The 25,271-nt window shown below is 34.1% G+C and overlaps 3 protein-coding genes across 4 annotated transcripts; 2 read left to right on the top strand and 1 right to left on the bottom strand.

The window, feature by feature from the left end:
• Positions 1-1,993: 1,993 nt before the first annotated feature.
• On the bottom strand, positions 1,994-2,611 carry LOC128040007 (uncharacterized). The gene has a single exon (XM_052628988.1). The coding sequence runs from the start codon at positions 2,587-2,589 to the stop codon at positions 2,104-2,106; it is 486 nt and encodes a 161-aa protein (XP_052484948.1). The 5' UTR covers positions 2,590-2,611; the 3' UTR covers positions 1,994-2,103.
• A 6,127-nt stretch (positions 2,612-8,738) lies between these two features.
• LOC105796392 (UDP-glycosyltransferase 92A1) lies at positions 8,739-10,505 on the top strand. 2 transcript variants are annotated; one of them, XM_012626096.2, is made up of 2 exons: positions 8,739-9,175; positions 9,410-10,505. In XM_012626096.2, the coding sequence occupies exons 1-2, from the start codon at positions 8,899-8,901 to the stop codon at positions 10,384-10,386; spliced, it is 1,254 nt and encodes a 417-aa protein (XP_012481550.1). In that variant the 5' UTR covers positions 8,739-8,898; the 3' UTR covers positions 10,387-10,505. The 2 variants fall into 2 exon arrangements, with proteins under 2 accessions (XP_012481550.1, XP_012481549.1); XM_012626095.2 differs by having other exon boundaries at positions 8,739-10,505.
• A 6,251-nt stretch (positions 10,506-16,756) lies between these two features.
• Positions 16,757-17,640, top strand: LOC105796390 (calmodulin-like protein 7). Its single transcript, XM_012626094.2, has one exon. It carries the CDS (start codon positions 16,967-16,969, stop codon positions 17,417-17,419), a length of 453 nt encoding a protein of 150 aa, XP_012481548.1. The 5' UTR covers positions 16,757-16,966; the 3' UTR covers positions 17,420-17,640.
• The last annotated feature ends 7,631 nt before the right edge of the window (positions 17,641-25,271 follow it).

Here is a 25,271-nt window from a genome sequence, read left to right as displayed (position 1 = left end):
GTGTAGCTGGAAAAGGGAGGTTAGTTTCCATGCAAGGCAGTAAGCAAACGTGTGTTGGTCATTGATTATGAAAGTTTGTGAATATAGAAATATTTGAAGTGCAAATCTATAGGTTCATTATTTTTAATTCAATTCATTAAGAAGTAGGTAAATGTTTGTATTATTGTTAAATATGAATTTAAGCTAATAGTTTAATCAATAAATTAGTTTTTAGTTATTTTTTTTTTTGTTACAATTGTAATATTATGCTTTTTTGAGTTGAAAAATCGCTTTTTTCAACTTCTTCTTTTATTTCTGTTTCAATTTTGTTTCTAGTTTTTTTTGAACTGTAGTATTAAAGTCAAAGTTTTGTCCTTTTCTCAATGGATGGTCTTGTGGAATGAGATACTGACTTGTCTGGAATTTTACCGTTTACCGCTCAGGAATCCAATAGTCGGTAAGAGACTCTGAGGCCAAAAGCTAAGTTAGATGGACGGGTATCTCACAATGCTGTAGCCAAGGTGGGACAAAGGAGAGTTCAGCTTGAAACGCAGACTATTAATTTGAGTTTGAGATCAAATAGGAAAAAGAGGAGGTTCAGAGAGAACAAGCAGGTTAAATTAGACTTGAGATTATGAGGAAAATGAAAAGGCTCCTTAATATAGCCAAATCTCTAGGTAAGGCCTTGTACACTTTGGAGAATCACCTTTTCGGAAAAGGAGTACCTGAGTCACGAGCATCATCAGCGGACATTCACGCAAGGAAGCCTTGAAAAATCAAGTCATGCAAGGAGACAGCCTGAATGCAAGAGCAACTGGAAAAACTGTTTGCGATGAGATAACTGCAGAAGAAGGGCAGTGAAGTCGTAAAGAAGTAGTAGGCATCAATTCACAAGTAAGCCAGTAAAGGGCAGAACAAGAAAGGCTTTTTTTACAAGTTAGAGAATGCAAAGTCTGAGGTCCTACCTGTACATGCTCTGTTAAACTTAAGTTAAACAGGCAGGTTGAAAGTGTTAAGGCTAGAAGAAACTGATGTCAACAAAGTCATTCAAATGTCTTTTGGTGGATGAGAAACTTGTACCAGCAAAGTATTCATGTGTTCAGGAAACAACACTTCTATCAAGTGACAAGCCTAAGGTATCCAGTGTAGACTTGTCAGCAATGATCAAATAAGCTAACTCATTGAGATCAAGCTTTGTCAAGCTGGAATGCCAACTAGATAATGCTGAATGCCAAGGTTTGGAAACTTACATGGACTATATATAATTGCGAGGGGATGCAAATCATTCCACAAATGATGGATTTGAAAGTTAGGACACGATTGCAAATATGAACTCGAAAGCATATTCATCTTATTGAGATCTAAGTTCTGGATTTTTTTAACATCAGTACTCAAGTTTGGATTTAAACTTTAAAAAGCAGGTGCAATTGAAATAAACAAGAAAGGCTTGGAATTCTTGGTAAGCATGATTTGACAAACACATTCAAAGTCACCGAGGGTTAAAAAGATAAACAGGAATGGGGAGGTTGAAAGCCAAAACATTGGGGTAACCTAAGTACCTAAAGCTTCCCAAGCTCACGAGCACCTTCAGTGTATCAAGCTTTTGCATCGAAGTTTGGTGCTTGTTGCAATCAGCACAAAGGAGTTAAAGGTCAACATTCAGAGGCATCGTCAAAATACGGTTCGACTCAAAAAAGCAGTGGGTTCTCTTGAAAACAGAATGGGAGAAAATAACGTTTGAAGCCAGCAATAGACTAGCGGACAAATGAGTTTATTGCTGAGCAGGCCTAATGAATTTTGAAGGACAGTGCATGGACTATTTGAAAGGGAGGAAAGTGAACAGCTGAAGAATCACGTAGAAGACGGAAGGAGTATGAAACCTTTGGAAGAAGACCATTGGAGTAAAAGGCAGAGAAGGAGAAGATGGGTCTGAAAAGTACTAATCTTGTAAGTTTCAATGCAAATTAGTGGAGTTAGGTAGTTGATTAGGTGATTACTTGTTTGTTTTACTTGTTGACTGAAATATGTAATGACTTAATGCCTTGTTTTGAGTCAATGAAAAAATATCAGCTCATTTTTTTCATTCAATCTTCTTCTCTCTTTTCTGTTATTCGCCTGCTAGTTTCATTTTCTGTTTTGCTTCTGAGTTTGTTTCTTCAACAAGGCTCGAGGCTTGCTATTCAAGCAAGATACAAAACAGCCTGTTATTGTCTCTTTGTTCCAACAAAGGGCAACATGCTCAAGCTCTTTCAAATGATTTTCAGAAATATTAAATGTAAATAGAGCACATTTAATATGAAAGTCCAAATCGCACGAGCAGTGATAAACAAACTTGTTACCTTTTAGATGGCATAAATTGCAAATGTACAGTCCAGATGAATAAGGTGCATTTTGCATAAGAAGAAGAGGATGATGAGGATGAAAAGGATGATTAAGCTCCAAAGGTGGCTCAGCACATACCTTGTGAAGGTAAAACCCACAATCCTGGGCACAGCTAAAACATGGAGTTGACACCTTCACGCCACACATTGAGCAGTCAGCTACAATCAGCTGATCTTCATTCAAAAGAAGCAAGGGATGTTGGTGACCATAATTCCGTGGCTCCTCCATTTCTCCTTCCTCTTTGGTTTTTTCCGTCGACGCAGCAAGAAAGAAAAAAAACTGAAACTCAAATGTTTGAAGTAAAGTAGTAATTTGTTTATATTTCTTAACTTTTTTATATAAATTTTTTTCTTAATAATAAAGTTAAAGATTAGTAAAGTATAAGGCAAACCTTTATTGTAAAATTATGAGGGTATTTTAAATAATATTACAAAGTATTTTAATGTTTATATATTATTTATTACATGGATTTTGTTGTTGTGAGCTAAGAAAGTACATGTCACAAATTAGAGCTGCTCATGGGCCGGGCCGGGCCGGGTTTAGGCTGGGCCCAGAAAAAATTTCGGCCCGAGTCATAGGCCCGGGCCCGGCCCGAAATATGGGCCTAGAATTTTGCCCAAGCCCGGCTCGGGAAAAAATTCATAAGCCTGGGCCCGGCCCGGCCCGGCCCATTTTTTAAATAAATACCAAAAATTTATTTTAAAAATTAAAAAAATTTATTTTAAAAATATTTTAAAATTAAAAAAATTAAAAAAGTATTTTAAAAGTATTTTAAAATTAAAAAAATTTTAAAAAAAAGTATTTTAAAATTAAAGAAAATAAAAAATAAAAATATTTATTATATTCGGGCCGGGCTGGGCCGGACCCGGGCCAAAAAATGGTGCCCGAGGCCTGGCCCGTTTTTTAATCGGACCTCATTTTTTTGCCCAAGCCCATATTTCGGGCCTATATTTTTACCCAAACCCTCCCATATTTCGGGCGGGCCGTCGGGCCTGGCCGGGCCGCCCGGCCCATGAGCACCTCTATCACAAATTTAATTGTGTTGTAATTTTATGCGTTTCATAAAAAGAAAACTATAAAAAATATTTTATCTAATTAAAACATTTTATTTAATTCTCTTTATACAGTGTTGATAATTTCATAAAATAATTTATGAATTTTCAAACAACTGCTAAAATTTTCTGAGAAATTCGAAAACAAAAGTAAAGCGAATATTTGAAAAAGAAACCCCAAATCTATCTTTAGTATATTTCTTTTAACCAATTTCTTTATACTACCTTAACACTTTGCTTGAGTGAGTGGGTTTCTTATAAATGCTTTTATAATTCAACGAGGCTTGACACTTTGCTTGCGTGAGTGCATTTATCAAGGATATTCTTTTACCAATACAATATTAGAGGATTGAGAAGAGGATGACGGAGTTTAAATCACATCTAGGTGTGAGACAAGAGCTTTAATTTGAACATACATTCAAGTTGAGATAAAGCAACTTAGATTCCTTGGCAATGTTAACCAAATTTGCCCATCAACTCACCAATTGGTGAGCAAAGCTAGAGAACATATGCAACAATGAGTTAACCTCTTAAACAACTGTTTCAAATCCAAACTTTTCTTTTTAAATTTGGGCCAAGGAGAAGGAAAGGTTTGGGGTTGCAAAGTTTGTACCTTCAATAATACTTTCATGGCAATGAAGCTCTGCTCGTGACTGTAAATAACATGACTTTGTCCTCTTAATTGTCTAAACAATCATTGCTTTTAGCGTTCACTAGGTTTCTAAACCATGCAACATTAAGAAAATTAAGCATTGACACTAAATCTTGTGTTTCGAGCCATATTGATTTGACTCTTTCATTTTACATGAAATATTTATCCAGGTATATAGGGGTATGAATATGTTTATGTTAAACACGTACTCGTATTTATCATTCATATCCAAATTCGAATAACATAAGTTTAGAGTGAAATAGGAATGAAAAAAGGTACAATGAAAGCACTGAAAATAAAAGTAGTTGTGATACCACATTTATAATTTTCTTTATTTTCAAAGTCATTTAGCAACACTAAGGTTTGTTTACATAGTTCAATTTCCTTATGTCTGTGGAGTCTAGGTCAGTGGGTAATTTTATTATTTTTAATCACAAATACAACAAATAATTCACACTCTATCACTCCCCAAGTATTGAGATCTCATCTTTATACCGAAAGACTAGAACACTCATCTCCAAAATCTCCCGAAGAACTTGGGAAGTAAACTTAGACAAGTCTCTTACAAAAACAGTTCCTCAATGAATAGATTAAAGTGCTCTTGATAATCTCTCATATAAAACCTAGACAAGTCTTAAAGCATATATCAATTTTGGCTTACTAACATAAAATCTAAGTGAATTCAAAATATCTCCTTGAAAATAGCTATTACAACATAAACATCAAAGCACAATCAATCAAATATGTACTCAACAAAATTAACAACACAATCTCGATTGAATCTCCACATTTTAAGGGTTAAATTGATTCACTCGTATTTAAATTGATCTTCAAATGCCAAGGATTAATTTCCATACATGGACCATATTATCTTCAATGTAACAACACATTCAAGGTCTAAAGATCTTTTTCATTAAAGTGCCAAACCAAAGAAAGTAAGTAATTAAACTACCTCAATGACAGCCTACAGTGAGCACTATCGAGTGTCACTCAACTTCATGATTTACATTTTGCCTCAACCACATTAAATCATAAAAATATAGATACAACAAAATCACTAACAATTACAATAAAAGAAAATAACTAAAAAATGTAATCGAAAACATCCCAAATATAATTTTATAACCTACACTCAATCTTTGTAAAAGATATCTCAATAATTTTAAATCATGGTTGAAATATTTTACATTGAAAACCAGATAAAAACATTTTAAAATAAAAAATTTAGACTTTGATGTCATTAAATCTATCACGCTCCGAACTAAGGCATGACAAACGCCGCACACTTGTCGGATAAAGTCTCATGAATATGCAAAGCTATCACTAATACTTAAAATTTTTAGTAATAACCCACTCTCGGTAGGCAATCTGTTCTGCACAGCTAACCAAGCACAAAAGGATTGCCTAGGAATTGAGAGGCTCCCCCAAACAATTATACTCATAGGCACTTTCTCCAGCGTTATAAACTCCCACATTTTCCTTGCCTTGAATGTGCTTTAGGGGTACGTTCTATCAAATAGAGTAAAAATTTATTGAGTTAATCGAATTAATGAGTTTTATTTTATTATCTTAATTTGATTTGAATTTTTTCAAATAGAGTTGATTTGAGTAAAATTATTTGAGTTAAATTAAAAAAATTTAAAAATGTCAAATTAACATTTTCTTCGAGTAAAATTGTTCGAGTAGAGTGTTTTATAAGATTATATCAAAAACTATTATTAAGCGATTATAAAAGGTTATAGATGTTTGTATAGATGAAACATAGAGGGTCTTTGTTTCGAGGAGATTAATTACTAATAATGTCTTTCTTACCTATGAAATCCTATATGCTTTCAAGCAATGAAGAATTAGAAGAAAACGTTTTTTTGCACTCAAACTCGATATGAGTAAAACCTATGATAGGGCTGAATGACCATTTCTATGGAACATGGTGTTAAAATGGGCTTCGTTGTCTCATGGGTGGATTTCATTATGCATTAGACTAGGAGACCCACTTAGTCCTTACATATTTTTTATTTGTAGTGAAGAACTCTCATCTCTTATGAGATTGGCAAACCGGGAAGAGTTACTGTTAGGAGCAGAAGTGTGCAGATAAGGGCCAGCGATCATCTTACTTATTACGATGTTGGTTTCTTTGATGCCTTGAATGGAGTTCTTTGGCTGGATTTTCGTTGGCTCTTGAGCGAACGCTTTATTTCCTCAGGCACCTTTTCTACTTTCTTAGTTTTATTATCAGTTATTATGTTTGTATGCTGAATTATTTCTTTAATATATAAACTCCAACTATTTTTTCATAAAAAATATATTTTTTGTTTTATTTTTAGAAACTAATTTTCATTTTCTGTTTTTTTAATTGAAAAATCTATTTAGTAAATAAAAATAAAAATTATTTTTAATAATGAAAATATGAAAACATATTTGTACACTATTTTCTTATAATAAAAACATAAGAAATAAAATAAAAATTATTAAATTTATATTAATTAAATTTAAATTTAGAAGTCATTGTTATCAATTCTTTTTTAATTTTAAAAACATTTTTAGTAAAAATAATGAAAATATTTTTATTAATTTTCACATATTTTTATTTTCATTTTCCAAAATCATTTTCAAAATTTTCAACAAAACACATTTTCTTTAGTGTTTTCCATTTTTTTCAAAAAACTAAAAATGAAAATAATTTGGTAAAAGTACCATGATGGCACTTATAGTAGTAGTCAAATTGTATTTTGCCCATATTACTCAAAACATGAGCAAAGTAGTCCCTATATGTTAGATCAAAGAGCAAAATTATCATTTTATTAAAAATTTCATCCATTTTACTATTAAAAATAACGTGAATCGATGAAATAACTAGACAATTACACATGGCATGTCACGTGTACTTCATATTGATGTATAAGGACATTTTACTCATATAAAGACTAATTTACTATCTTTTGAGTAGAAAGAGAAAATTATATTTCAACTCTTGTACAAATACTTCAATAATACTTTTATCAAATAATCTCTATTTCTTAAAACCAAACGCATTTAGTAAAGACTAGGGCATAACTAGGGGCTGGTAGGGGACCCCTAAAATAGAATTTTTTTCATTTAGGTCATTGAACATTTTTAAAATTTTAAATTAATGAAGGTAAAATTTCACTTTAACCCCCCTAAAAATAATAAAATTTTAATTTAATTTTTTAAAAATTATAAAAATATAAACTATTAAAATAGTAAAATTATATTTTTACTATTATAAAAAATAAAATATAAATTCGACCCCTAAAAAGATTTTCTAGTTTCGCTGCTAATGAAGACGATGATACTTGTCCACATGAAAATTGACATTTTAAGACATCTGAACAAATTGTTTTAACGTCTTTGTCAAAATTTATGTGAGAATTAATGCACCTAAAAATTTGCAAAATATCAAGTTGTCGACGTGACCTTTTTTCTATAATAAAAAATTAGCCTTCCATTATTTACAGATTTTATTAATTTGGTCTTAATTTTAAAAAATTTAACAAATTTAATCATTAACTTTATATATTCTATCACTTTTATCTAGATTCTTAAAATTTTTAAAAATAATTTAAAAATAAAAAATTAAAATTTATTTTTCAATAAAAATACATACAAAAATTACATTTTGAGGCAACTTATTAATGCATTCTCGGAAAATTAAGTGAGAATTAATGCACACATACATACAAAAAAATGAAAATGAATAGTCACCTATTTATTAATATATTTATGGTTTGGTTACCTAAGTTAATTTTTTTATTTTAGTCCATTATTGAAATATAATATTTAGCCACTTCTCTATTAAATCTTTAACAGAATGTTGGTGTGACTTAATAACAAATTTAGTCCTTCATTATTTATAAATTTTACCAATTTAATTTTAATTTTAAAAACTTAACAAATTCTTAACAAATATAAACTTCAACTTTGCACATTCTATCAATGTATTTTCATCTTTAAAAATTATATATATAAATTTATAAAAATACATACAAAAATGTGGTATTTATCGAAATATTTCGCATTCTATAGGTTCATTAAGGATAGATACTTTTTTGATATAATATCTAAAACTACACATAGTCCCTCTTAGAGGTGCTCATGGGCCGGGCGACTCAGCCTGGCCCGATGGCCTGCCCGATATATGGGTTTGGGCAAAAAAATGAGGCCCATTTAGAAAACGGGCCAGGCCTCGGGCATCACTTTTTTGGCTTGGGCCTAGTCCGGCCCGAATATAATATATAATTTTTATTTTTTTAATTTTAAAATATTTTTAAAATATTTTTTTATTTTTAAAATAAAATTTTTGTGTTTATTAAAAAAATAGGTCGGATCTGGCCGGGCTCGGGCTTAGGATTTTTTTCTCGATCTGGGCCTGGACAAAATTTTAGGCCCATATTTCGGGTCGGGCCCGGGCCTAGGACGCGGGCTAAATTTTTTTCTGGGCCTGACCCGGCCCATGAGCACCTCTAGTCCCTCTAACCCTTAAATCAAAGGATAATGCGTTGAAACATACTCGAACTTACGTCATTTTGTACTAGCAATAATATCGATGTCAATCGAACTATGACTCAATTCACCGATAGATTTTAACACGCCTTCCCAAACCATTTTAATGCCCTGTCCAAAATTTATGGGAGAATTGATGGCACATGCACTTACACACACACACAAAATGTGAGAATCAAATTCCCAATTACTACCATGGGACCGCCATTATTAACCTTCAAAACCAGATCCAAAGTTCGTCACTGAAACCCACAATTTTCCCGAGAGAATCCAAACAAACAAAAAAAACACCCCATCTTCAACAGCTCAATCATGGGTTCATCCAATGATTACATTCACATCGTAATGGTTCCATTCATGGCTCATGGCCATCTCATTCCATTCTTAGCTTTAGCAAAACAAATCCATCACCAAACTGGCTTCAACATCGCCATTGCTAATACCCCTCTTAACATCCAATACCTCCGTTCAACTCTCCGAGGAAACCCCATTCCCGGTATCCATTTTTTGGAGCTTCAATTCAATAGTTCCGACCATGGGTTACCACCCAACACAGAGAACACGGAGAACTTATCGTTAGATCTCATCGGTAAATTCTTTGCTTCATCGGTTTATTTGAAAACTCCGTTTTATAATTTGTTAAAAGATATTGTTAAAAAACAGTGCACACCACCTCTTTGTGTTATTGCCGATGTGTTTTTTGGGTGGGCTGTTGATGTTGCTAATAGTTTAAACACTATAAACATTGCGTTTTCAACCGGTGGTGCTTATGGTACTTTAGCTTATGTTTCGTTATGGACTAATCTCCCACATCGTAGAACAGATAATGAAGAGTTTAATGTGCCCGGATTCCCTGATAGATGCAAATTTCATGTTTCTCAACTCCATGAATTTTTGAGAAAAGCTGATGGGACTGATTTATGGTCCAAGTTTATGCAACCACAGATTTTAAGCTCTTTTAAATCCTTTGGGTGGTTGTGTAATACTGTTGAAGAGATCGAACCATTTGGGTTGGATTTATTGAGGAAATACATCAAATCCCCTGTTTGGTCCATTGGTCCTCTTTTGCCTAAATCATGGTTAATCAACTCATCGGCACCGGCATCGGTGAGACAACATGCAGGGAAAGAGCCAGGGATATCACCTGAGAAATGTGTTCAATGGCTTGATATGCATAGTGATGATTCAGTTCTATACATTTCATTTGGTTCACAAAACACTATTAGTCCATCAAATATGATGGAACTAGCAACCGGGTTAGAAAAAGCTGGGAAACCCTTCCTTTGGGTTATCAGGCCACCGCTTGGTTTCGACTTGAAAGCCGAATTCAAACCGGAATGGTTACCGGAAGGTTTCGAAGACCGAATGAGTAGGAATAACCAAGGGTTGTTGGTGAAAAACTGGGCACCCCAACTTGAAATATTGTCGCATAGATCAACCGGGGCATTTTTGAGTCATTGCGGGTGGAATTCAACGATGGAAAGCTTGAGTCAAGGTGTGAAAATCATAGGGTGGCCATTGGTGGCCGAACAAGCTTACAATTCGAAGATGTTGGTGGAGGAAATGGGGGTCGCGGTGGAGTTGACGAGAGGGGTTCGGAGCAGTATTTCAAGCGACAAGGTTAAGGAAGTGATTGAAATGGTGATGGGCAAAGAAGGGAAAGGAAGGGATATGAAGAGAAAAACTCAAGAAATTGCTGAACATATAATGGCGGCTGTTAAAGATGAAGGAAATGAAAAAGGGTCTTCCATTAAAGCATTGGATGATTTTGTTTCAACCATTACAACAGCAAGGAAATAACAAGATCAATGTCTTCTTTTGAGCTTATAATGAATAAATTTTGTAGTTTTTTCATGAAGTGTTATATCATTTACTTTTTTTAATTTTTGAGCTTATAATGAATTTCTATTTACTTTTAATTTTTACATTTAGTTTTACAATCCCAAAACTCAGATTTTTTTAAAAAAAATCTAAGCTCAGATTTAGCTTGACCCTGAAACACCAATCTAAGCTCAGATTTAGCTTGACCCTCAAACACCGACACCAACCCTACTGCCTTACACCCACCTATACTGCTGGATAATGTTGTTTGAATTATTTAATCTGATCAAGTGAATCAATCAAGTTGATTGGATTGATTAAGCCATTAAACTAATAATTTGATTAATTCTACTATTAAACCGATTTTGAAAATCTTATATATTCCCTGCACCGGCCACCCTACACCTTTGCCAATAGACATACCTTGTTGTAACGCCTATTAACTCTAAGCCATTATCCATTTGTAACACCTATTACCTTAAGTCTTTATTGCTTGTCCTTACACTATAAACAAAATCCTCTAAAAATAGTTAAAAAATTAATTGAATTATTAATAAAAAATGTGAATCAATTGAATTCCTTGAATTGTGCATTTCTCTCAATTATTTTATGGATTTTTCTCATCATATAATTTATAGTCTCTTTTTAATTATTTAATAACATTTCAATAAATTTTTTCCATATCATTGATATATAATTTTGGTAACTTTTTTACCATGAAACCCGAACCCCGAATACAAACTTAAACCCTAAACATTAAACTCCACCTCAAGATTTAGGGTTTGATGTTCGAGATTTGAGGTTCAATGTTCAGGGTTCGGATTTCAAGATTCAAGTTTAAGGTTTAAGATAAAAATTACCAAAATTGTGTATCAATGACATGTAAAATTTTTTGAAATGTCATTAAATAATTAAAAAAGGGACCATATGTAACACCCCTAACCCATATTTGTTGCCGGAACAGGGTTATGGAGCATTACTGGAATAAACAGATTAAATACAAACATTTCATATTATTATTTAACATTCATGTCAGATATTATTCATAAAGCCCCTTGTGAGAGCCCTCGAGGCTCAAATTTCACTTTAGAATCGAATCGGGACTAAATCGAAAACTCAGAGAATTTTTCGAGAAATTTTAGAATTTTTCAAGGTGCAGGAAACACACGCCCGTGTGGTATTTGAAGCAGGGCACAAGGCCGTGTTCCCAGCCCGTGTAACTCACTGACTTGTAATACATTTAAGTACAGAGGTCACACGGTCAAGCCACACGCCCGTGTGCCAGGCCGTGTGATCAATTCTGAGCATTCTGTTTTGAAATTTTATGATGCTGGGGACACAAGGCTAGAACACACGCCCATGTGCTAGGTCGTATGTCATACACGACTGAGACACACGCCCGTGTCTCTGCCCGTGTGGACAAAATAAGGCCATTTCCAAGTCTTATTCCTCACCCAATTTCATCTTCCACCTACATAAACACTTAAACACATTCACCAACCAATTCAAGACATTTAAACCAATCCAAAACCAAGTCTTATGCATGATATATTAATACCTATGATCAAATGTCCAACTTACCAAGATAGCCTAATACTTATAAACACGTTTTACCAAATACATTATCATAAACTAATATCCAATATACTTATATGATTTTCCTCATTCAACCCTTTAAACATACTCATCAAGCATATTAAGACCATTTACATATCAAAACATATCATTTAATAGCCATTCCAATGGCTAATTTCAACCAACATTACATTGCCATCAATGGTAACATTTAACCTATACATGCCATTATTACCAAAATTATTTTACTATTTATATATACCGAAAAGTCCGAGGGATAGTGTGATGTAGCTTCGACCAACTTCCAACCTTTATGAGCTTCCAAGTACTATAAAATAGAGGAAATAAGACAAAGTAAGCACTTAATGCTTAGTAAGTTCGTATAACAGGAAATTAACTTACCATTCTTTTACTTATATAATAAACATGCATAATACATCCAAAGCAATTTGGCAATTAGCCTAACACATATAACCTCAACAAACATGTTAGCCATGTATTTCATGTGAATAATAAGAACGAGGATGAGCTCATTAAGTATCGAGTTTCCAAGTATTTCATGCATATACAGATAATAGTTTCATTTTGATTTCCCATGTTCTCATGTCAGAATTTCACTCGTTGAATCATTTGAAATCTCGATGGATACTGAGTAGTACACCTGAAGTGTACAACACTATAAATCCCTCAATTCATATCCGGGAGTACTTTTATGAACACTTAAATAGAAAGCTCTCTCTCAAGCACTATAACGGGAAGCTCATTAAGCCTTGTAATGGGAAGCTTATCCAGGCAATATAACAGGAAGCTCACAAAAAGCCTATAACGGGTAGCTCCGAAGAGCAATCAATGGGTAGCTTCGAAGAGCAATTAACAGGTAGCATCAGATAGCAATATAACGGGAAGTTCAAACGCACACTAACGGGAAGCTCACAATGAGCCTTTAATCGAGAAGCTCACGAAGAGCCATATAACGGGACGCTCATAAGAGTTGCGGTGTGCCCACAACACATGTGGGGTCACAACCGATCGGGATGCTCCGAAGAGCTATTAACGGGAAGCTCGCAAGAACATTATAACGGGAAGCTTGAGAGGGATTGTAACGGGACGCTCTTTCGAGCTACGATATGTCCACAACATATGCAGGACCATTACCATTTCGGGAAATAGAACCCTGTATATCCATCAAATCTCATTATCCAAACGGGACTTATTTATTTATTAGGTATTTTCAGTTATGAGATCAATTACATACACATATATGACATTTACACAATTTACATATTCAACACTCAATATAAGCATATAAATGTACACAATTAAGTTACATGAACTTACCTTAACAAATGTTCGCGAATTGTAATCTACTAATCCGATATTTTTTCTTTTCCTCGATCCAATTCCGTATTTGGTCTATCCGGATCTATACGAGTAAATTTTAGCATCAATTTAATATAATTTACATTCAATTCAATCTAATTCACATCCTAGGAAAAAATTACCATTTTGCCCCTATACTTTTAATTAATGATGTTTTCGTCCTTAGGCTCGGAAAATAAAATTCATGCAATTTAATCCTTATCCCAAGCCTAGATATTTTCATATATATTAATATAAACCCATTAATTTCATGAAATTTTAGAATTTTTCATGAATTTAACAACTTTTCAATTTAATCCCTAAATCATGATTTCATTCAAAATTCTTTAATAAAATACTTTTAAATACCCATCAACATCTCAATTTCATCATCTAATAACTAAAATCATATAAAATTATCAATGGTATCTTTCAAAACATTCAATAAAATAAAAACTAATGAAATGGTTAGTTGGACCTAATTGTAAAAGGCCCAAAACATAAAATTTTTAAGGAAAGAGCAAGAATTAAACTTACATGAAGCAAATATTAAAAAATAAGCTTAAACGCTCTTCAATGGTTGTTTTATATCTGAAAAATGATGATGAAAATGTCTAGAATTTCAATTTCCCTTTTATTTCACTTAAATTTGGCAAAATTTACAATTTTGCCTTATTTCACATCAATTCCTTGATTTTAATATGCTTATGCCGCCTCAGCCATCCCATGTCGGTCCAATTTCCCTTTTAGTCCTCCTTTATTTACTATTTAGGCTATTTAATCACTATTTTTTAATTAGCAAGTTTTGCACCTTTTTCATTTTAGTCCTTTTTAATTAATTAACCACCAAAACGTTAAAATTTTCTAACGAAACTTTAATACCACCTTAATGACACCCCGTAAATATTTATAAAAATATTTGCGACTTGACTTATAGGACCGAGATCTCGATACCTTTTTTCTAAATCACTTAACCTAATAAAGCCTTATAAAATACAAATTACTAATTCAAAAATCTTTTAAAAACCACATTTGGTTAAAAACGACATTTGGCTCGTAAATGTTAAATAATAAAAATTTACGAGCTTATTTGTCGGATTTAGGGGTCTCAAACCACCGTTTCTGACATCACTGAAAATCAGGTTATTACACCATAGATAATTAAAAATTGTAATAAAAATTATTATAAATTATAAATTTGAAAAGTACATGGATAGGACTAACAATAGACTACTCATTATAAATTATAAATTTATTATAAATTTTATTGTTAGTCCTTATACTTTGCAGAAGTTGTGAATTTTGTTGAGCTCGGGTTCGGATTGGTAAATGGCTTTACAGAGGTGACATTGTGAGCAGTGCCAAGCTTAGAAATTTATTATGCGATGATGTTGAGTTGGATAAGATAGACTACTAGTAGCTGAAGGCGACGTTCCCTGCAGTGCCAAGCCCCGTATCGAGCTAGAGTTCGACAATATCAATGGTTTAGAGGAACCTATAGGCGCCATTCCAAGATGTGTCAAGCTCGGCAACGATGAACTATTAGTAGGCAAAAACAGTTCGATCATAGTTAAAGGCAACATTCCTGGTAGTGCCAAGCCTGATGTTGAGTTCCATCGTTGAGGGAAATCTATAGGTGCCATTGCAGGCAAAACCAAACTCGATTTAGAGTTTGAGTTTGACAATGAAGGTCGATAGGAATCCATAGGTGCCATTCTCGGTGAGCTGAGTTCGAGACCAGTGGAATATTAGTAGGCAAAGATGGTTTATCCGGTGCATATGGATGAATCGAAGTCATAGGTGCCATAACAGGTTGTTTGAAGCTTGACATTGAAGTCAATTTAATCGTAGAAACCATAGGTATCATTGCTGGTTGAGCCATTGGAGCCATTGTGGACTCTTTTGAACTCGAAACCGGCGGTTGATAACTCGCCCTAAAAGGCTCGGCAGGTGACATAGACACAAGATATCGAGCAGCTGCTATTTAATGCCAAAAAGTATGGAAACTGTTAATACGTAAACTTGGTCCAACTCGATCTATGAACACATTTTCTTAAATTTAATACGGTTGATTTTTTTTTTGATTAATTTTTAATTATTTCATCCATCACAAGGCAAGACAAAGACCAGACACCAACAGAAAGACAGATAAGAGAATTTGCAGACACAAATGTTTGCTAAACAAATGACTACTTGTCTCTTCTTCATGGACCATTTCATTGGCTTAGTAAATAAAATATAATTTACTCAAATATATAAATTTATTTTTTTAGAAGAAATATACTTATATTAAATGCATATTCATTGGAATATCACAACTTTGATACTAGCTAAAGTCAAAATATATAAGTTAAATTATGTTATTAGTCCCTGTATTATGTGTAAGTTTTGAATTTAGTTCTTATGTTCTAACTTGGTCAATTTTAGTTCTGTATTTTTTAAATTTTGAAATTTTAGTTTTTATCCAAACTGTAGAAGTTAAATTCATTAGGTCAAATTTTGCTATTAGTGCCATACTATGCGTAAGCTATGGGTTTAGTCTTTGTTTTCAATTTGATCATTTTTAATCCCTATATTTTTCGAATTTTGAAATCTCAATTATGAATTAAACGGTAATTGTTAAATCAATTAACGAAAAATACTTGACCTTTTTTTCTAGTGTTAAGTGAAAAGCGCAAGCTGACATTGCATTACATATACAATAATATGTTTATCGCATAAAATTTTGAAAATATCATATTTTAATTGTTACTGTTTGGTCAAGAATGGAATTTCAAAATTCAAAAGTATATAGACTAAATCTAAAATTTATGCACAATACGAGGACTAATAGCTAAATTTAACCCATATTAAATATATCATATCAATTGTCAACGAAAGCATTGATGCAATGGCAAAAACCTTCTCAAATTTATTTTGTATACCTCAATTACCATATTAGTCTTTAAAGTTTTTTAATTAGAAATGATACCTAAACTATCAATTTGTCTAATTTTATTAAAAATGACAAAATCCAATAACAACATGCCATATGTCATATTCTTATTGGATGATAATAAAATTGATAGTTTAGATATAATTTTGACCCAAAAACTTTAAGGACCAATCTGAAAATTGAGATATAATTTTGGGATTAATTTACTAATAAAACCTTTATTTTATTATTTCCATTTCCTAAGATCCGTTATCGACGGTCCAGTTCTTTAATTAAAAATACATAATAATATAATAAACAACGACGCGTTTTCATAAACTTTATAATAAGCATTAATTTAATATAAAAAACATTAGGTTATATTAAAAACCATAATATAAATAATGTCACACCTAATTTGATTAGTCTCCCCCAACTTACACTTCTCTAAAAAGGGTGTTGTTGCATCTAAATTTTCTCCCCACCATGGAAATAGGGTTTTGTTTTTCCTTTCAAATCTAACTATTTTCTCGAGGATTTTCTCACCATACAAACAATCATATTTTGTATTATTTGATTTCTAAAAAAACTTAATTTCTCATTGCCTACGATTAATTCTTTACCAATCAAAACATACATCTCTAGTTCCTCTTCGAAACCCGACAAGGCACCGACATCGATATCGATATCGGTATCAGCATCTTTGTTGGAATGGATGAGACGGAATTGAAAAGGGTTTTCCAAATGTTTGACAAGAACGGAGATGGAAAGATTACGAAGAAAGACTTGATCGAGTCATTGGAGAGCTTGGGTATCTTTATTCCCGAAGGTGACTTAATCCAAATGATCGAAAAATACGACGTCAATGGCGACAATTGCATCGACTTCGACGAGTTCGGTGAGTTGTATCAATCCATCATGAGTGATAAAGATGAAGAGGAAGATATAAAGGAAGCGTTTAAGGTTTTCGATCAGAACGGAGATGGTTACATTTCCGTCGATGAATTGGGGTCCATTTTGGTCTCTCTAGGGCTCAAACAAGGGGAAAAGGCCGAGGATTGCAAGAGGATGATAATGCAAGTGGATGCAGACGGTGATGGTAGGGTTAATTTTAGCGAATTCAAACAAATGATGAAAGGAGGCGGTCTCAGTGCATTAACTTGACAAAGGGGTCATTAATCTCCGACAAATCAATACAATCTTTGTCTTCGGCTTCGACTGCACCAACCAATTGATTGTTGCCAACTGTCACTCGAACTCGTAGTACGGAAATCTATATGAGGGTGCAATGGGATAGGTGATGTTCCTTTTTAGGGGTTGTAAAATTTGATTTGGGATAGTGTATAAGTGTATATTGATATATAATATGTTTATTTAAAATGAAAGGAAGAGTTACCCGGATTTGGAATGAGTGTTGACCACGAATATGTATTTAATAAGAATATGATTTATATATATATTTGGAGTAATTTTAACTTATAAAGTATATTTGATCGATTTCGTTAACTAAATATTGTTAAAAATAAAAAGTTTGAATAATATAAAACAAGAGTTTTTGATAGCTTGTTTGATTTTAAAAACACGTCCGTGTTCGATTTTTTCTTAGCTATAACTAAAATGTTAATTTTGAGTTACACAATGGGAAATGATAGTACTTTACAATCCGAAAAACCTAGGCATGAAAATTCGTACATCTGTATTGTATTATTGTGCAATTCTAACACATCGATAATTTACCTTATATAGATTTTGATATGTTGGTATATTCATGTTGTGTTTTAGTTATATTCTCATCTCATGTCCAAATTAAATCTTAACCTCCTTTTAATAGTAGTAGGACTCGGTGTTATTTTGTAGAACCACATGAAGGTACCAAAATTCGAGTCCGAAGATGGTGCCAAGATCTTTTACGATGAATATGGAAGGTGAGTATGCTTCATCATGTGTGTGATGTCTTCTCGTTGATCCAAAACAGATGGGAGGACTTTGGCTTGTCGATTGGGATAAGAAAGGTTATTGCGTTAGTATTCAAGGTAAATTGGGTCCTATTGGAAAGTCAGTGTCGAAATGTGTCGTTTTTATGTGTATGTTGGCCTCTTCCACTTAAGTTTCATTCATCATATCTAGCATATGATTATCACCTCATACTAAAGCCTAGATTAGTTGATTGAAATGTGTCGTGAAAATTATTAATTTTTTGTTTTTCTTTTGTATTCTTCCTATTTTTCGCACTGTCAATTGACGTAGGGTTTAATAAATCTGATCATGAGTAAGGCCATTCAACCTGATTTAAAGGTCCGTCTGAAAGATGGGAGGATTTGAACATAAATATAAATCTGAAAAATGTGTTTAAAAAAAACTCGTTTTCTAAACGGGCCGGGCCTTGGGTAAATTTTTTGTCATTGTTTTGTTGTCAATTTGTTATTATATTACTATTATTTTATTGTTATTGTTTGGATATCATATAACTCTTGTTTTATTGTTATTTTTGCTACTATTTTAGAGACATTTGCTTGCTAAGTTGCACCTATATTAATGTTATTTAAGTATAAAGATTTTTAAAATCTTATTTTTAATTTATTAGTAAACATTTATTTTAATGTTTTTAGTATATTTGATGTACTATATTTTTTAAATTTATTTTTATAGGAAAAGTAATATAAAAAAATTTAATTCGAGCGAACCATGCAAAGCTCGGGTTCTAACATTTGTTTTTGAATTGGGTTTGGATAAAATTGTAGATCCATTTTCGAGCCGAGTCCGAGCCTAAAATTTTGTCCAAACCCAACCTGACCCATGATTAGCTCTAGGTTTCCAGTGCAAATACATAAGATGAGATTGACAACTAACACCGCGAATTAAGATTGTATGTAGAGTGATTGATCGTTTTTCCATTTTGAGAGGAATTTTTTTCATTTAACAAAAGGATTAAATTAACTAGCAATCGATGAATGTAGTGGTAAGATTCATTACGCTTATAATTAAATTTGAATTTTGAAGATGACATTATTGAGAAAAACAATCAAAATTTCAAAAAAAACTTTTCTTAAATCATAAAACGGATATTGAGAATACATTAATTACAAAAATAAATTATTTAGGTAGGTAACGAATGTTTTTTAATATAAATTCCTTTAGTTTTTTAATTATATTTACTTATTTATCTTTATACAGTTTTTATTTTTATTAATAATAAAATAATAAAATGAAATCAATCAAATGGAGTCTTAACTCTTAAAAAAATAAGGAATTAATATATTTTTTTGGCTTTTAGCCTTTTCTTTATCAAATTTAACTGAAAATAAAATAGGAACTTACTTAAATATAATTAAATAATAAATATGTATATTTTGGTGCAAAAAAGTAAGAATTTTCTCCAAAATGGAAAATACCAAAAAATAAAAAAAATTAATGATTAGCCTTAAATACTCCAAAATATTCACTTAAAAAATAAAAAGCATTAAAATTTCAAAGAGAAAAAGAAAAGAAAAAACTTTTATCTCAACATGTCAACCACTCTACAATAATAAGTGAAGGAGGAGAAGAAGAAAATCAAGTAAGTTTTTTTAATATTTTAAAAATAATAATTTTTTTTCTTTGCTGTTGCATTTTAGTTTCTTCTAATTCGATTTTGCGATTTAACTTTTTCCAAATTTTTTAGAATTATTCCTGAAATTCTAATTTGAATTCTTTTTAGTGGTTGTATATGCGCTATCTCCCTGTTTGTTTCTCAAGAAAACCACTGGAATGTAGCTTAGTTAAACGGAGTAAATCGTCTTTTTCTTGTATCCTTTAGCTGCCGCTAAATGTACTAAGCACCTTTTTGGTTTCTTGGAAAATGCACGGAAAGTATAGGATTTTTACTCTTCAGATAAATAGAAAAAAAAATGGAAATAACTTGAAAAGAAGAAAATAAAATTCGGGAAAAACTTGGCTCGCTCGACCTAACCAGTAACCAGAAATACTAAAAGTTCTTAATTTAATTTTTTATTCACTTCCTTTCCCTGTTCCCAAACAGCTAAAGGAAAGAAAATGTTAAATTTAGCTTATGCATATATGTATATACATGTGTGCGCTTGTGCATGTTCTTTTGTGGCCAGCAGGGCTGTAATAGAGTCGAGCAGAGCCGGAACAGTCAGAAGCTCGAGCTCACTCGAGACTAGACCTGTCCATGGGCCGGGCCTAGAAAAATTTTTGGCCCGATTCTTAGGCCCAGGCCCGGCCCGAAATATGGGCCTAAAATTTTGTCCAGGCCCAGCCCGGGAAAAAAGAATAAGCCCGACCCGGCCCGATTTTTAATAAACACAAAAAAATATTTTAAAATTAAAAATTAAAAAATAAAAATAAAAAATATATATTTATTATATTCGGGCCGGGCTGGGCCGGGCTAAAAAAGTTAAGCCCGAGCCCGGCCCATTTTTTAAACGAGCCTCGTTTTTTTGCCCAAACCCATATTTCGGACTTATATTTTTACTCGAACCCTCCCATATTTCGGGCCGGGCCGAGCCGCCCGGCCCATGGACAGGTCTACTCGAGACTTGATGCTTGAAGCTCAGTTTGAGCTCAATTGAATGACATTATCTAAGCTCAAGCTTGGCTTGATTTAAGCTTGTTTATACTCAAACTCGAGTTTGAGCTTGAGTCCATTTGCATATACAAATTTTTGGATAAAGTAGTAAAAGCTCAAGCTTGATTAAGTTAATGAGTTGCTCAGATCAAGTATTGAGATACTCAAAAGTTGCCTTGCTTGATTGCTCGAGCTCGACTCAGCTCGAGAATGACTGAATTGAATTCGATCTTTTTCGAGTCAAAAGCATTGTCTCACACTAGTATTTGTGGGTGTATCTAAGTTCGAGTTTGACTCAATTTGACTCAAGTTCGAGCTTGAGTTTGTTGCATATACAATTTTTTTAGATAAAATTGTAAAAACTCGAGCTTGATTAAGTTCGTGAGTTGCTCAAATCGAGTGTTGAGATACTCAAACTTCACTCATTCAATAGCTTGAACTCGACTCATTCACTTACACTACTATTTGTGGGTGTATATCCAATTAATTAGGTGTTTCTATAAGCATTAAATGTATAAATTTGCAGGGTTTCTGTTCAACTTACTATGTGATCACTAAACGATATTGGAATTGCAAAATAAATTGTTATTATTACCAGTTTTCTGAAGCTTATGTTTATGATATTGAGTACCATGGTGTGCTTTTTTTCGCCAAGTAAATGTATAAATTGTGCTAATGCTTGTAGACCATTGTATGTTATCGGCTATTTGAAAGCCGATAACTCCACACTTCCAGAATGCTGATATGCTTACGAATTATGGTTGTTTGTGTTTGTGATTATTGGCATATGTTAAAGAGTATAAGGAACCTTAGCTGTTGAGTTGATTGTTAGTCTGTTACAGACTGTTATACTGTTAGTAAGGTTGTTAGCAATAGCTAACTCATACAATGTATATAAATAGTTGTAATGATACACAGTAAAGAAGCGGAATAAAGATTTCTCAATTCTCAGTTTATCTTTCTGTTTACCTCTGCTTTGTTGAGTATTTGTCATGGTACCAGTCGCCTAATTCTTAGAGACCTGTCATCTTCCGTTCTACATGGCTACCAATGCTTCCAGTGATCCTACTGTTGCACCACCATGTTCCTCCATGTTTAGCAACAATCAGTTGATTCAATCGTTTCCTCCACACGTAACTGTGAAGCTCGATGATAACAGTTTTGTGCAGTGGCGGCAGCAAATTCGACTCATCACCGACGGTTATAATTTGACTGGCTTTCTTGATGGCACGATAACTGCTCCACCGAGGTTCGTGCAGTCGCCGGATGGTTCCTTGATGGCAAATCCGGAAGCGTTAGCGTATAATCAACAAGATAAGTTGCTTACCTCGTGGCTCCTTTCTACTATTTCTCCTTCTGTTTTACCTAGCTTTACTGATGCAAAAACAGCAAATGATGTTTGGATAACTGCTACTCGATTGTTTGCTCCCGTCTCTGGCGCAAAGCTCTCACGGATTCGGCATGATCTTTATTCGATCAGGAAGGGAGCGACGTCGGTTAAGGATTATATTGCGAAGATTCAGAACATGTGTGCTTTGATAGATGCGGCCGGATCTCGGATTTCTGACACGGAGAAGGTTGGAATCGTTTTAGCCGGACTGCCGTCGGAGTTTGATACCGTTCTCACCCTTGCGTCATTCTCATCCGAGCCTCTACCGTTTCAGCGTTTGGTGGAGGTTCTGTTGGAATTTGAAAGTCGGCAGGTTCGAGCGGTTCAAGAGGTGCCGGTCCATGCTCATTTCGTAGAGGCCTTTTCGACGCCAGCGGTTGTTGACTCTGGGCGCGGTGGTCGACCGTCTGTTAGTCGAGTGAGAGCGTTTCGGTCTTGCGCTCAGTGCCAGATATGTGGCCGGTTTGGACACTTGGCTCAACTGTGCTATTACCGTTTCAATCGCGAGTATGGTGGTCCGGAATCGGGGGTGCGAGCTTCGACGAGTTCGGTTGATAACGGTTCGGGTGCGGCAGTGGTGGATGGTTCTGTGCCGTATGGTGGTTCGGTGAAGGTTTCTGGTGATGCTTTTCCTTTTATGACGAACCAGCCGAATCCATGGTGGGATGGTTCCCTTTCTGGTGCGGCGCCCTATTTGCAGTTTAGCGTTCCTCAATGTTTTGAGGGTTGTGACAACAAGGCTGGCACTGGTGGTGTTTTTGGGTCTGTTGGGCCTGGCGTTAGGTCTGTTGGGCGTGTGGCAGGTTATGCTGCTGTTGGGCCGTCTATTGGGCAGGGTGTTAGGCATTCGGCAGGCTCGGCAGGCTATGGTGCTGTTGTTGGTGATGAATTTACTAAGCCAATGGTTGGGCTTTCAAACAATTTTGGTCCCTCCGCAGCAGTTGGGCCGAGTCCACACACGGCTGGTCATCAATTTGGTTCATCGTGATTTCGCTTAACCGAATTCGAATTGTGTTCAATTTACAGGGACTGTTGGTCATGATTCCAGTTTGTGGGTGCATATCCAATTAATTAGGTGTTTCAATAAGCATTAAATGTATAAATTTGCAGGGTTTCTGTTCAACTTACTATGTGATCACTAAATTTCGAGTCAATAAACGATATTGGATTTGCAAAATAAGTTGTTATTATTACCAGTTTCCTGAAGCTTATGTTTATGATATTGAGTACCATGGTGTGCTTTTTTTCGCCAAGTAAATGTATAAATTGTGCTAATGTTTGTAGACCATTGTACGTTATCGGCTATTTGAAAGCCGATAACTCCACACTTCCAGAATGCCGTTGCTTACGAATTATGGTTGTTTGTGTTTGTGATTATATTGGCATATGATAAATTGTTTTGTCCAGGTTTGCAGTGGAAAAGGAGAACCTCAAGGAACGTATCGAGATAACAGAAAGTTGTATCAAAGGTGAAGCCGGCATAAGCGAAGCTGACAAAAGCAAAGAAGATAAAGTTTTCATTATAGAAAGTTATTTAGATGGCGAATCCGGTGTAACTGAAGTCGAAAAAAGCAAAGAAAAGATTCTAGTTACAGAAAGTTGTGCAGGAGATGAATCTGAGTTACGCAAACTCAACCTAAACCAAGAACCATATGAGGGTATGCTATTTGAACCCATGCAAGCAGCGAAAGCTTTCTATGACTAAACGCATGGGTTTTTAACACGAATTATCTCGTCCCGAAAGTGTGAGCTCGATGGATCAATCATCCATCGTCGACTTGCATGTAACAAAGAAGGTTTTAATAAGAACAGACAAAAGAGTACTCGTGTTCGGGTTCGAAAGCGAGAGAGCAAACGAGAAGGGTGTATGGCGAGGATGAACGTGAAGCGAGAGAAACCCGGGAAATACGTTATCACGAAATTCGTTAAGGAGCATAATCATCCTCTTTTTGTTACCTCAGGAAAAGATCAACCATATACCGTAAGTTATTACCCTTCATTTTTGGTTTGAAAGAACTAGGCTGATATTTCTTACTGTTCTGCTTTTACTTGTTGGAGAGATAGAGGATTGTTATGTTGCTTCGACTATTCGTTTTTCTTAGTACATGTGTCTGGAACTTACGTTTGATGCTTATCTAGACACGGGTAGTCCTTCCTCCAAATACGTGAAAATCTTAGAAAAAATTGAATATACTTGTATCATATACATATTTGAGTCCCATGAATGGAAAAACCATACCAGACCTGTCTGTTCAACCCGTCGAAGTTGGTCGGTAATTCAACTATGTATGTTGAATCAGAAAATTAGGGAACCGGCCAAAACCAGTAAAAAAACCGGGAACTAGGAAGCTAAACCCGGTTAAAAACTGGGAAAAGATGGAGAAAGAAGAAAGAAAAAAGACAAAAAGACAAGGCCTTAGGAAAAAGGCCTGTTGAAGAAGAAGAAGCAGAAGAAAGTCCTTCCCCACCAAAACAAGTTTCAAAGTCACTAATGATCCAAAAGGAAAAGCATTCTTAGAATAATCCTTTAACCAATTTTTTAAAGGGTTATAATCAAGAAATGCTTCCAAAGATATCTGTTTCACAAGAACCGAAAGAATCTCCTGTGGAAATATCATCTTCATCAGAATCTTCAAATTTTCAAGATGATTGAACAGTCCGGTCAAATATGGAATCAAAAGTCCAATCGGTTGGACTTCCGGTTTGGTTTTTTCTACGTTGCCGAGTACAAGTTTATAAATCAAATCAACCATGTTCTTTTTTTTATGCATCAGGATGACTAAGATAAGAAAATCCAGGAATAATCATCCAAGTTGAATCAAGCAAATGAAGAATTAGTGTTTTTGTAGGGAACAATTATGTGCATTTTTGGCCACCATCGAGGAACACACAAACCAGTTATCGAAAAAAGTCGAGGGTGTGGTTCGAAACATCAAAGAAGTTGAATCTAGAGATCATCACAGTCATAATTTGTAGCATTCATGGTGTTCAAGATAATGGAGAATTAAGTGCCTTTTTTGGCCTCCATCAAGGAACAAACACACCGGTTTTCGAAAACG

This window comes from Gossypium raimondii, chromosome 3 (assembly GCF_025698545.1).
Source record: "Gossypium raimondii isolate GPD5lz chromosome 3, ASM2569854v1, whole genome shotgun sequence".
NCBI classification, from domain to species: Eukaryota; Viridiplantae; Streptophyta; class Magnoliopsida; order Malvales; family Malvaceae; genus Gossypium; species Gossypium raimondii.
Note: the sequence above shows the minus strand (reverse complement) of the source record. Positions and strands in the feature narration are given on the sequence as shown.

Bases quoted from the DNA above. Each gene is read 5' to 3' on its own strand.
- LOC105796392 (XM_012626095.2), top strand. From the start codon at position 8,899: ATGGGTTCATCCAATGATTACATTCACATCGTAATGGTTCCATTCATG.
- LOC105796390 (XM_012626094.2), top strand. From the start codon at position 16,967: ATGGATGAGACGGAATTGAAAAGGGTTTTCCAAATGTTTGACAAGAAC.
- LOC128040007 (XM_052628988.1), bottom strand. From the start codon at position 2,589: ATGGAGGAGCCACGGAATTATGGTCACCAACATCCCTTGCTTCTTTTG.